General features: G+C 41.4%; 1 protein-coding gene across 2 annotated transcripts in view; it reads left to right on the top strand.

Moving 5' to 3' along the window:
- The first annotated feature begins 1,406 nt into the window (after positions 1-1,406).
- The window catches only part of LOC108115132, a 32,339-nt gene continuing 20,434 nt past the window's right edge, over positions 1,407-13,311 (top strand). For both annotated transcript variants that reach the window (XM_017226411.2, XM_017226410.2), the window contains exons 1-2: positions 1,407-2,668; positions 8,680-9,763. In XM_017226411.2, coding sequence (XP_017081900.2) covers positions 2,594-2,668; positions 8,680-9,763 — 1,159 coding nt within the window. In that variant the 5' untranslated portion in view covers positions 1,407-2,593. The remainder of the gene's footprint in view (positions 2,669-8,679; positions 9,764-13,311) is intronic.

The raw sequence follows: 13,311 nt of genomic DNA, 5'->3' as shown, positions 1-13,311 counted from the left end.
CTATCCATGAGCAGTATTTATTTGGGAAGTAGACAAGAGCACAAACCACACTTCTACACATATTTGGATAGTTTAATAAATTTACATATTTATGAGAATCATACAAGCAATTTGTATAAAAACGCAAAGATTACTAGAATTAAGAAGGGTAAAAATCATATTTATTGTTAAACATTCCATAAGTTACTTATTTGCTTATCCCCATTCAGAATCGGAACTTTTCCAAGGGCAAGTATGTAGTTTTTATAAACAGATATATTCTTTATTGGTTCCCAGTATGTCAACGAACGCTAATATCAACAACCCTTTGTTGTTCCTGTTGCATGGCCAGTTCGTAAATTGATATCGCACACAATGACGGGCCTGCTAATTTCTCGGGTAAACTTTGTGGGTCTTGTTTATACAAATCGCTCTTCGAGCGGGGAACGAGATGCGTGGAATGACAAAAAAGCTGATTCAGCTTTCGGGCCACTTGAAATGTGTCTCATAAATTCCTTAAGTGCGGTATATTAATCTGTTATTGCGTGCATGAGTTTGCATTAAGACAGTGGCTACAAGAAGTTTTCTTTAACTAGAAACAATTAAATAAAAAAGATAACTAAGGTAATCTTAATAAAAACTTTTTTTTTTAAATATGTCGATGACTTATTGCAAAAAATAGTAAGTTATCATATTAAAAACTTTGAAGACCATTGGCGTGGTTTTTGTGAAACTCCGCAGAGACCATTTGAAATTTCAATAGTAGGCAGTAAGTTTTTAAAAAATATCTTATATGTATGTTTCCAAAGCGAAAGTAAGTATGATGTAGTAGATAAGCTAAGCCAAACTACCCTTACCAGAAAATAAATTTTTTCGAAACGTTTAATAACATTTATAGCTGCCGAAATTTGCTAAAATCATAATTCGGTTGTAAAATAAAAAACATAAGATTAAACATGTTATTTTACTATATAAAAAACTTTTTTTTTTTAATTACAAACAAGTATTATATCATCTTAAATATATCATAACTAAGCTTGAAATTTCTAGAAATGTTATGCCTTTATAATTGCAGTCTACCACACATTGTAGGAATACTTTTCTGGCTCACTGTTTATGAGGCGAATACAGCGGCATGTCTGATTGCTTATGCCGTTATTTGATATGCTAAAAGACATTAGTAATAATAATTTCTATAACGCTAAATTGGAGTAAAAAAATTCATTTCTTATCTTAATTAAATGCAATAAGTTTCTTTTTATATTATATATTTTCCATTTTAAATGCTATTATTTGCGCCAATAATGTACATTTATGCTGACAATGCTCTGCCAAATGGTTAAAGTCCTTGATAATAATTTGGTGTTTTCGCATCTCTGGTGTACGGTCACACTGCATCCCTGAGATACGAATCTTTGGTCACGGACGAAAAAGATATATTCTCTCTCGAAAACCCGAACCGAGCGGACGTGTAGCGCGTGCCGCGTAGATACACAGCCCCATAGATACAATTTCCCCTGGCTCGTAGGTGGTGTGTATTGCAGCAGAAGCGAAAAATTCTCTCTGACTGTGAGAGCGTCTCGGTGAAAATTCAATAAAACAAAGAGCCAAGTGAAAATCGGTTCGAAAGCGTCAGGAAAATTGTCTAGCGATTCGAGAGGAAAATCGAAAGAGATAAAACTGCCAAATAGGAAAAACTGTGTGCTAAGAAAATCCTTGTGTGTGCTCTGTGTGTTTGTGATTCGACTCATACTCTTTTGTTAATATCAATAAAAAAGTGCAAAAAAAAACAACTTTGTCTGCTGGAAAAGTATCTAAACCCAATTATTCGCATTCGTTTTAATTCGATTGACACAGCAAGAGTGAGAGAGAGGGGGCGACTTAAGGAGAGGCAAAGAGAGAGAGTATAAGCCAGAGTGGGAGAGAAACAGATCCCCAACACCAACATAGAGGAAATATAACTGTGCGAATGGTGGTGGAGCAGTAAGAAGCAGTGGAAACAACAACAACATCAACGCCACTAACAATGCAAATGTAGTGCCGCTCTCCTCTCTTCGCCGCTTTGCTTTTGCGCAGAGAACGCCGGCGAATTTCCCCAATTCGCCGCAGCTGTGTGTGTTTGGAAACACCTTGCTCCAATATTTTAACACCACAACCCCACCACCACCCCCTTCCACAGAAATAACCGATTTTGCACGACCATCGCTGTTTCAGTCTCAGTTTCGGTTCGCTTCGTGCGCTTTCTGCTGCCCTGCAGCGGAAAATTCAACGAAAAATCACTGAGGAACTCTGCAGAAACTCTCAAAAAAAAAACACACAAAATAGTTAAAAAAGAAGGAAAACCAAAAAGAAAAGAACGGCAACTATTCCTTGCATTTTCCAATGCTGGTTGGCTGCGTTTCACACGCGATTTCCTCTGTTGCTGCATTTTCATCTAAAATCAAAACCAAATCCAAGACAACAAGAAGAACGGGTAAAACCAGGAGAACGACAAGAAGAAGAGGAGCAGCTTCAGCACAAGGAGACGAAGAAGAGGAAGCATCAGCAGCAGCAGCTCCAACATTGTCGCCGCGACGTCAGCGTCGCTGCAGCGCAGCAGCTTCATCAGCTAGCCATGAACTACAACTACAACTACATCTGCATCAGCCCCAGCAACAACAACAGCAACAACGAAGGCAGAGAAGAACAGGTTTGTACACAGCAAAAATTTGGTTATTTCTAAGATCCCTTGGCTTATTGGGCTTTTCAAACTGGACCAGTGCACTAAACGAAAATGTGTGGCTGCATATCAATTTTCCATTTATTTTGCTAGGAAAATAATCAAAAAGGTTAACAATATTCGATTAAGAATCATTATTATTAGGACTGATAAAAATACGCCTTTGCTGAACTTTATTTAAGAAATCATACTGCACTGCAGAGTCTTTTTAAAAGGCAATTTTAAAACTATTTAACTTTGCTAGACGCATATTAAGATTAAAATTAAATTTTAATACAAATAAGTGTTTGGAGCTCCTTTTAGAATTCATTGACCTAACTGGGCTTTTCACTTTTCTAAAAATATTATAAAAAATACTGAACTTTTAAGATATAAAATAGATGTTCCATTAAAATGCATTTTTAAAACTGATTTGGTGAAATATATGAGTCTTAATAAGAGTCAATTTTTTTTCAATTTTAAAGTTTATTTTCATAACTTGATTCCCTTTTCGGCCTTTAGAAGGTTTTTTAAGATAATTGTAAATAGTAAGATATTTTTTTAGCTAAACAAGGAACCCCGGTTCAGAAATAATTTTAATAATATAAACTTGGCTTAACTAAACTTGGCTGAATTACTTTTGCCAATATCCGTTTTTTCTCTGTGCACCGACTCGCCGTCGTTGCTCTCCACTCGTTCGCTTATTCATAACTTTTTTGGTTATAGATTTTTGTCACCCCAACCCCTAAAACTGGCGACCCAACCTCTTCCCTTCTTCCCCTCTGCTCTCTGCTTTTTCCTCTCCTGACTCCCCTCCTCTCATCTCAACTCACCCCCCACGTAGCGCCATCATCCTTCAGTTGCTCACATGCTCGACTGTTTCAGTTTTTCAATTATTAATGGTGGCCATTAGTGCGCGCGCCGTTCGACCGCCCCGCCCCCATTGGCTGGCTGCCCCTTTTGCGGGTGTCGTGTAGACGCTTTTTTTCCTTATCGGACAAATTGTGTTTGTCTGAAAAGTTCAATGAGGTGCGCACTGCAATTGCACTGGCCCTAGTTCCTCCTTCCCCTTACTCCCGCTCTTCATGACCAGCCGTCATATTTATGCTATCGACAAATAGATAAAAATCATGTTGGTACCAATGTTGCTGTATTATATGCATGGCTTTTCCAGATACCAGATACCAGATACTAGATACTAGCGACCAGATAGCAGCCCGCAGCACAGCGGAAATGTATTGCATTAGGGGAATTACTCTGGGACGCAACTCCGGAGTTGTTGATTAATTCACCTCGAGGTGCGTGTGGGTTTCGGAAGTGTGTTTGTTTGTTGTTTGCCTGTTTGCCCGATGTGAAAATTCTCTATTTATATTTATTGCTTAGTTCGTTGCTCTGGGGCGAGATAAGAAATGCCTCTGAGTCATTCGGGTGAATAAGGATTTACGTATTTCACAGGAAGCGTTGTGCAAAAGTTGACAAACGCAACGATAAGTTGTGAAAAGGTGGCTGCCGGGTATGCGGCAATGCAGATGTGTCACATAAACAGGGGTACAAAAAAAATAAGTAAAGATACAGATAAAAGCGGCATAAATACACTCAGACTTACTACTAACTCATGTGGACATTCTGCCCCAATTAACTTGGGTGGGGCCTGGGCATTTTTTAGATTGATTGCCGAGATAAAATATTACAAGCAAACAGAATTCTTAGCTAATCTGGTTTAATCAGCGTATGAAAATAAGATAATATGGTTAGGCTTAGAAGGTAAACTGAATATGCTTGGAGTCCATAAGTTTATGTCTCTAGGTTTAACTTAAAAACTTTGTTTGGTTTGGTTAATTTTAAATATCTGATGTACTTTATTTTTTATACTTTACAGTAGATCATTATTCTCAACCATTTTAGGGTAAAATAATTTACTAAGTTCTTAAAATGGGTTAAAGCAAAGATCTAATATTTGTCTTTCATACATTGAATAATGATTCTAAAACAAACCTTAATTTAATAGCCTGTTTTATTTCCCTATAGAGTAGTTACTTTCGATGTCCGACATTATCGATCAATTTGACCAAATTGTGTACTGCTTAATTGTTCAGCCCCTTTTAAGGCAGAGCCGAAGAGGGGTTAGGACTGTCTGCGATATTATCCCATCTAAGTCGCACTTAACTCCCCCATCCGCCCACCCTTAGAACCCGGGACACATGTGTCCATAATAGACAGTGGCATGAGCCAAGGCCATCACTTACCCGGGCTCAGACCACCTGAAAAACCAATAAAGTCATTTCACACACATTAACCTAACCGAAAATAAGAGAGAGAGCATCACGCAACCTCGAAGGGTACAGAGTCCATTTGATAATTGCAAGGAGTATAGTCTTCCAGACTCTTTGTCAGTATCTTGCCCGAAACCGCCCGCCCCAAAAGTCCAACCCATCCCAGCCACCAAGTTTCCCATTCGGGAAACACATGCGAATTGCTGCTCGGTCACATATGTTGCCCAAAGTGATTATTTTCACTAAAAATAAACGAAATTAATGATTGATGAAGTGAGACAAGGGAGCGAACGCATCCATTCCATTCACATTCGCATTCGCCCCTCCAGAAAACTTTCAGCTGGCCGTCAACACCAGCAGCAGCAGTAGTCCAACAGCCAACCCCAGTCGCAATTTTCAATTTTCCAATTTCAATTCGGATTCGGATACGGATTCGGCATCCTAGAACCGGATTCCAATGAAACAAAATGAAAATAAAAAGAAAAACAAAGAATGGGCATGGCAAACGTAATGAGAAATAAGCCGTCACATAAAAGAAAAGTGTCTTTTAATTGAAACCAGGTGAAGGAGATGGCTTGGACTCGCAATCGCAATCGTAATCGGAAACAGAAACAGAATCGGAGCGGACCGTGTGCCTCGAAGTTTTCTTTCTTTGTGCTCATGCCGCTGTCGCAGCCAGACGGAAATCATAAAAATGTTGCATAAAAATATTTTTTATGTGTGTTGCTGCTTTAGCTGGTGCTGCTGCCAGTGCTGCTGCTGCTGCTGCGGCGTCTGCGTCTTTTTGGCCTGGTGAAAATAATAATAAAATGGGAATAAAATAAAGCAAGTAGAGGCGGAACGGAACGAAACGGACCCGGCCGGGTGCCGTGCCACACATTTCGTTTATATTTACTTGACAAGTTTTTGCACTGCGTCGAGACGTCTCCGACTCCTTCTGTCTTTGTGTCTGTGCCAGAGATGCACTTGGAAAAAACCCAATTTTGTTCCATTGGATCTTCCTAACCAATAGTTCAATAATAACCAAGATTTTTGAGTTAACCATCAAGTTCTTAAACTAGTTATGAAGATAAGGACACCGCGTAAGACACAAAAGGTGTAATTCTTAAGAAAATCTGCACAATAAGAAAACATTTTTATTCAAGTCTGACTTCCCTTACTCCAAGTTTTGCTTAACACTGATAAAGATCATTAGCTTTAAAATTTCAAGCCCACTTCTTGGGCTCTACGTTGGCGCCACTTATTAAGAACATAGCATTAAAAGCTTTGAAGGATACTTGTACTATAAACTTTCCCCTATCAGTATAAAATCTTCTCAATATTATCTATTTAGAGCGCCTAGTTTCTCCCAGTGTTGTGCTCCTCCTTTCTGGTCGGGACCAGTGTCTTGGGTTGCCCGTTTGCCATTTTTGGCGGTGCTATGCAGCGGCGCTCCACGTCATCAACAACATCATCAGCATGGTTCGGGGGCTGGGACTTGGAATGGGTCTGAGGCTTGGGATTGGGCTGTGTGGCCTGGGCTGGCCTGTTTTATAGTCCAAACGTGATAGCGAAATGTGCCCGTCTTCTGGCTCCTCCGGACGCCTCCTGTCCTCCCCCCCGAGAGCACCCTCCTGCTGTGCATTTTCGTGCAGTTCGAGGCTGGAGTTGTGGGTCTTGGCAGTTTTCTTGGGTGGGGTGCGGCTCGGAAAAATAAATTAATGGAAAACATGCAAACATAAATTCTCTTTAGCTGTCAGGTGTTTCACATTTTAAACGTAAATTATAAATAAGCAAAGTAAAATTATAATTCCGCCTAAATGTTTTATTTGCCACCGTCTGCTGTCATTCCGCCCCCGTTATTTTCCATTTTGGACATATTTCTCTTATTATTCTTCTTGTGGCACATTTCTTTTGTGGCATTTTCATTTCATTCTGTCTCTGTGTGTGTGTGTGTGTGTGTTTGGGAGAATTAATTTTATTCAAATTAATGATGAAGCTTATAATTGGCCTGGTTTTTTTTTGTTGGTCTCCGGTCTCTTCATTTTTAAATAAAGACACTCCACAGTGTGGATGGCAACATAGTCATCTCCGGCAGCAGCAGCAGCATCACTCCATCTCCATCTCCACCTCCATCTCCAGAATTTCCCTCGTCACCGTCATCTTCATATCCAGCCAGTATCTCTGGTTGGGAAGGGCAGGAGGCTCTGGCTTTTTAAGAGCATTTGACATGACTTGGGCTTCATTTTCCATTCGATGCGCCGCCGCCTCCACTTTGATTATGACGTGAAGTTGGCCAAGTGCAAATACTTTGCTGGTACTTTTTAATTAACTTAATTAGCATAGATGATGGGCTAAGAGCAGCGCTTACACAACATCAAAATTGCATTATGCCTCACAAGCTGGTCCGCTTGGCTCGGGCAAGTTTCTCCCCCACTAATTTTGATTTAGATTCTTTCGAGCATGCTGAATTTCTAAGAAGAACCTTCATGACATAATAAATGACACATGGCCTGGCGACTCCTGGCGTTAGCTGGGGAAAAGCTTTTCATTTCTCCAGCCTTCTCAAGGAGTGAATGTTACATTCATGTAATAGGCAAACTGTGTGTACTCTTATAATCGATTTTGAAAGGTGAGTAGGTAAAAGCATACAGGTTAGGCAGGAAAGTGCTGAATAATTAAAAATAATAATATAATCGTAAGTCAACGTAACAAAAAACTGTTTTAAAAAGGGGGTTATGAAGAAGATATCAAAAGTATTGGGATGATGATGAGTGTAGTTTATACCAGATACCAGATCTTTCCTAAATAGCATTCAGGAAATATCCAATATAGTTGATGGTTAAATTGAATAGATTTCTGGCAGCTAAAAAGTCGTTAAATGAATGAAAATTTAATGAACATTCTCTTGAAAAATCAAATTCCTAATACACAAACTTTCACACCCAATCAAATTGATGGATTGACATTCGTAATTTGTAATTTGTCAAAAGAGTTGTACTCCCTTTGGAAAAGGAATGAGTCCAAAATTAATTCCAATTCAATATCAAATTTAAGACCATCTTTTCGACCCATAAAACTGACCAATTAAGTTTCTATGAATTGGAAAAAATATTTACGCATGCATGCGATATGGAAATTAAGAGTTTCCGAGGTCTGGAGGTCTATCATGGTAGCTTCGGCTTCACGCACATGCCAAGAATCGAAAAATCTCTCAAGTGGTTTTTATTTTAGTCGAGTCTTTCCCCCTAGCTGGAGGCGCTAAATGCAGGAAAAGATTATAACGGAGGAAATGCTGGCAATGGCTGTGCGTCGGGGGCGATGCAGACATTCTTGGGGCACACACACACACACATAGAAAGATATCATAAATCGATGCGTATAAATTTGTGCCTAATTTTTTTATAGCGCGTGATTTTTGATTTACGCATCGTTGGAAGTTTTATTTCGATTGGAGTGGAGTGGAGGAGGAGGAGTGTCGGTTTCCCAGAGCCCATATTTATTTTTATTGCTTTTTAATGCATGCCGTCGAGGAAGTTTTATATACGACAGAGCAACTGTATTCTTTGGTGCGTGTTTGGAAGGCCGAACAATGAATCTTGTGGGATTATTTGTATATAACATTTGCTGGGGTGAAGCTTTATTTTAAATTCAAATTCGCCGGCACCTTATATCATATTTACTTTGCTCAGCCAGCATGTTTGTGCTTTATAATAATAAAATATTCCACTCTTGTCTCTGTCCCCACAGGACACGCAACAGCAGCAACAGCAGCAGCATCAGCATCAGCAGCCACATCAGCAACCAATGCAGGCGGCACTAAGGACAGCGAGCTCCAGCTCTAGCTCCAGCAGCTCCACGTCCACATCCAAGACGAGAGCAGGAACAACGTCGTTAATCTATTTACCGCCTTTCTGCTATCCATGTAAGCATGTGCCTGCGGCCGGCACCAGGAGTCGGAGTCGAAGCCAGACTTTGGGCCACGGCAGCTGCTGTTGTCCGACCGGCTGGGAACATAAAAATTATGATAAACATGCTTCAGCGGCGACGTTGACACCAGCAGCAGCAACAACAACTATAACAACAGGACCTGCAGCGGCAACAATGTCCTCCTCTTCTGTCTCCTCCTCGCGGACTGGTAAATTCCTGCTGCCGGGTATTCAGTTACCCGTGGCCGCAGCGGGGCATAGCTGCACCGATCTCCGGCAGACGTCGCAATTAGTTATGCCCACTATTGCTAGCGGGGACATGGAGGTGGATGGCGGCGTCTTGGAATGTGGCAAGCGATGCTGGCGACGTGAGCGAATCCGGCGCGAAGGACCAAGTCATGCGTCTGCGGCGTCGCTGGCCCAGGTAAATCCAATCAGCACTAGCCCAGCAACAATAGAAGGAGCATCAGAAGGAGAAGCCGAAGTGGCGGCAACGATAACCGCGCACAATTCGCAAACAACGACAAAAACAACGGCAAGGGGCACAACTGGTGCAGCATTGCCGCATGATGAAGAGAATGATGAATGTAGGTGCTTTAACTATAACGGTGATATTAGTCTGGATCGGCGGGGCGAGGCCGCGGAACTTTCCGGCATTACGTGGCTGATGTTCTTGTGGCAGCATCTGCTGCCGGGCAACGGAAACAACACCCTTACCCATACTCCAACTCGACCCCACACCCACAGCCACGAATCCAGCTTCCCAGCGGGGACAACAACGAAAACAGCAAGCAGCAGGAGCAGGAGCAGGAGCTGCGCCATTACGTCGACAAAAAGTTGGCTGGGACCGCTGCTAATGCTGCTTTTGGCCACGTCCGTCAGCGGCTGGGGCGGTCGGCAAGATGGTGAGTAGCAGCCCCCCGTCGATAAGTAGCGCTATGATAAGAATTTATAATTTCACTTGGCGCGCCAAGAAAGTGCCCCCCAGCAACTTTCGGACCCCAGGACCTTTAGAGCTTCTTTTCCCCCCACACCCCACACCCCAACCCCAATTTCATTTAATTTTTGTGGCATAATTTGTACTCGCAACAGAGCGTCAGCTGGCGGCTCATCCCTCCCACTCGCAACTCAACCAACAAGGCCACCCCCTCTTTTGGTCATGCTCAATTGAATCCATAAGTAGTTTGTGACCGCAGATCTGCGTTCGTATAATGCGTTTCAACTGTTTCTCCATGAGCGAATTTACCCAAAAAACAAAAAAAAAGCGACAACAACAACAACAGTAAAACAGAAAAACGGAAAAACAATGAAAACAACAAGCGGAGAAGCAGCAACAGCCGCTCCGGCAACAGCAACATGCAATGGAAAATTGTACGGAAATTGCCCGAAACAAACAGCCAGCAACCGCCGACCACCGACCGACCGACCGCTGACCATAATTCACTCAAGTTAGACAAAAGCATTTCGGTTGCCCCACCCCTAATCCTCCACCTCCGCTGACGCCTCTGCCGGCACACAGCTGTCCCTCTGCGAAACGAAAGTCCAAAATCCAGACCCAAGCCCAAAACGCAAATGAGTCTCGCAGGCAAAACCGAAAAGCAAAAGCGTCATGCTCTTTGAGTTTGGCTATGTGCTGGAATAAGTGTTTGTCTGTGCGTTGAGGAGGGGTGCGTATTGCCAGTCAATAGGGGTGGTCCAGTAATGGGCCTCAGCTCCCTTAAATAAACCCCCTAACCATAAACAGGGAGAGCCTAACGAACGACCTCTTCAAATTGCGCACACCCATAAGTGTGGGCAACATAATTGGGTTAAGGAGTTGTTACCGCGTTGAAGTTGTCATTATAGATCATCGTAGATAAGATAAGTGTACGTTGCTAGCGATAGGAAATTGCTTGTCATAACAGCACCACAAATGACGGAGTAGTGCATAATTAATATCCTGTTAAATATTCTCGCTGTCAGCCTTAATTGAATGCTGGAAAAAACATCGGAAGACAAACTAAGTCAGTGAATTAATAATTAAACATTACATTTTGAGTTATTACTTTTAATGGTTCTTGAAAGGCAGCCGATTATCTATTAGAAGTCCAAATATGGAATATTTTCCAATACATTGCAAATCAAATTATGTAGAAAAGACTATTATTATTCTGTGACGCATTTCCATGTTCCTACAGCTTGTTTAACATATGTACGAGTATATATCCAAGAAGTCGCCTTGGATACCTTCCCCTTCACAGCTGACAAAGCTCCCCGAGATTTATTTTGATTAATGCACCTGATTACTGTCAGTTTATAGGGATCGGTATCCATTGTGAGGAGCAACTCTTTGAGCATATTTATTTGATTTGGTTTCCCCCTTTCTACTGCTCAATTCGCTTTGTTGTTCCTCTTAAGCTTCTTCATTTCTCCCACCAAATGAATGTATTTCTTTTTCCCACCCAGTTCTGTGTGTTTCTTTCTGAGCCACTCTAATCCAAACGAAAAACACACCGAAAATATATCTGAAAAGCCCCGTGCCCGCTTTTCGCGTCCGTCATTTCAACTGTCTATACGCATTTGTACGCTTGTCTGTCTCAATGTCTGAATGTCTCCGATGAATGTTTGAATGTTTGAATGTCTGTCCTGCCTGCCTGGCTGGCTGACAGTCAGTCGGTTGGTCCGTCGTGGTCTATGTCGTATATTTGCTTTTAGCTTGTATTTACTTAAGCTTGTCCTGCAGCATATTTCAGGGGTAGCGAATTAAGGACGAAGGACGTCGGACGAACAATACTCCATACTCGCTGCGCCACTCAGGCAAAAGTATTGAATCATGTTGGAAAATTATTCACGGTACTTGAAATTGGCGAAACAATTATTCGTCGGCGGGGGGTGGTTTTTGGGTTTTTGGGTTTCGCGTTTCGGGTTTTCGGGACTCCGCGTTACGGGTTCGCTCCCGGAGTTCCGTTCCGTTCGGGGCGGTGGCTGCCCGGCAAAGTGTGCTACACTTTTCACACAACAGGCAGCCCGCTGTGCGTATGGGCCGCATTATGACAGCCAAGCGAATGCGGCCCGTAAAAAGCACAAGTCATTGGACAACACACACATACTCCTTCTATAGCTTTGCCTATAGCTATATATATATATACATATATATAGATATATAGTCGGAGGTCTGAGCTGCGGCTCAGTTGGGGCTCAGAGTTCAGAGCGCTGCGCTGATCCTGCGCATGAGTACCTTTTGTTTGCCGCAAATGTAAAAACAAAAAGCAGAAAAAAATGGAATCAACAAGGAACAAGTAAAATAAAAGAAAGGAAAGGAATAATAAAATAAAATGTGTATCGCTGTAAGTACGGCTGTGTGTTAGTGTGTGCGAGTAGCTAGTGTGAGTGTGGCACCGTGTTGCTGTAGTTGTTGCTGCTGTTACCACACAGGGAGAAAATGTTCTCTTTCAAATGTAGGTTTCATCAAATAACTTAATTAAAAATTAACAACATGAGGTCTGTGAATTTTGTGGAAAATTATTGTTTTTCCATCTGGTTGTCCACTTTTTCTGTCCTTATGAAGTTATCTAAAACTAATACTGTCCATTTCTCCAATTCAATAGAGCTATGCAATGTTTTCTAAATATTTTTCTTCTTTCTTATGTAATCTACTTTTGGGCACGTTTCCTGTTTCCTTCCTGATAGCAAGTGTGGAGCAAATTCCAACTTTCAAAAATAGATAGAGTATAGAGTTTTCCTGTTCCCAAAAACAACGAAAATGCACTTTTTGTTATCTTAACTAAAACAAACAGCTGGTCTCGGACCCCATGCCTTTGTTTAGGGATTAAAAAAGCATTAGGTAAACAAAATAAATTAAAAATTAAATGAAAAGCAGAACGAAACAATGAAAGTTTGAATATTGATTTAGCTAAGCCATTCGAGAAGATGCTTTTGAATGAATTAAAACTATTTTTAGGGAGAATAAGCAAAAAAATAATATGGGAAAGTATATTTCCATGAACAAATATCTGAAGTTAAATTTGATTAGCAGCTTAAACCAGCAACTTAAATAAAAATTTAAAGTTAAAATTATGGCAAAATATATGAAGAAATATTTTTCTCTAAAATCATTAAAGCATATAAAAGAGCATTTTAAAAGAAAATGAAAAACTTCCCAGAACATTTTTGATTTTCTTTCACTGCACATCGGGTCTGTGCCTTTGGTTGTGTTTCTGTTTCTGGCTCGGGTGCGCACATTCGTCTCTCCTTGCGAGTTTTCTGTATTTGAATGCGTAGCCTGAACTCGGACCGTCCTTCTCCATCTCCATCTCCGACTTCGCCTCCCATCTCCATCTGTGAGTTCTTGCCAGTTCCGAGTTTTCCCACACCCACCGCCCCATCGGCATCAGGACTGGCATCACCATCTCCATCGCTGCCACCGTCTCCGTCTCCGTTACCGCCTCCGTTCCTGTTCCTGTTCCTGCCCACC

Source organism: Drosophila eugracilis, unplaced genomic scaffold (assembly GCF_018153835.1).
Source record: "Drosophila eugracilis isolate 14026-0451.02 unplaced genomic scaffold, ASM1815383v1 contig_974, whole genome shotgun sequence".
Lineage (NCBI taxonomy): Eukaryota > Metazoa > Arthropoda > Insecta > Diptera > Drosophilidae > Drosophila > Drosophila eugracilis.
This window is presented reverse-complemented; position numbering and strand designations above follow the sequence as displayed.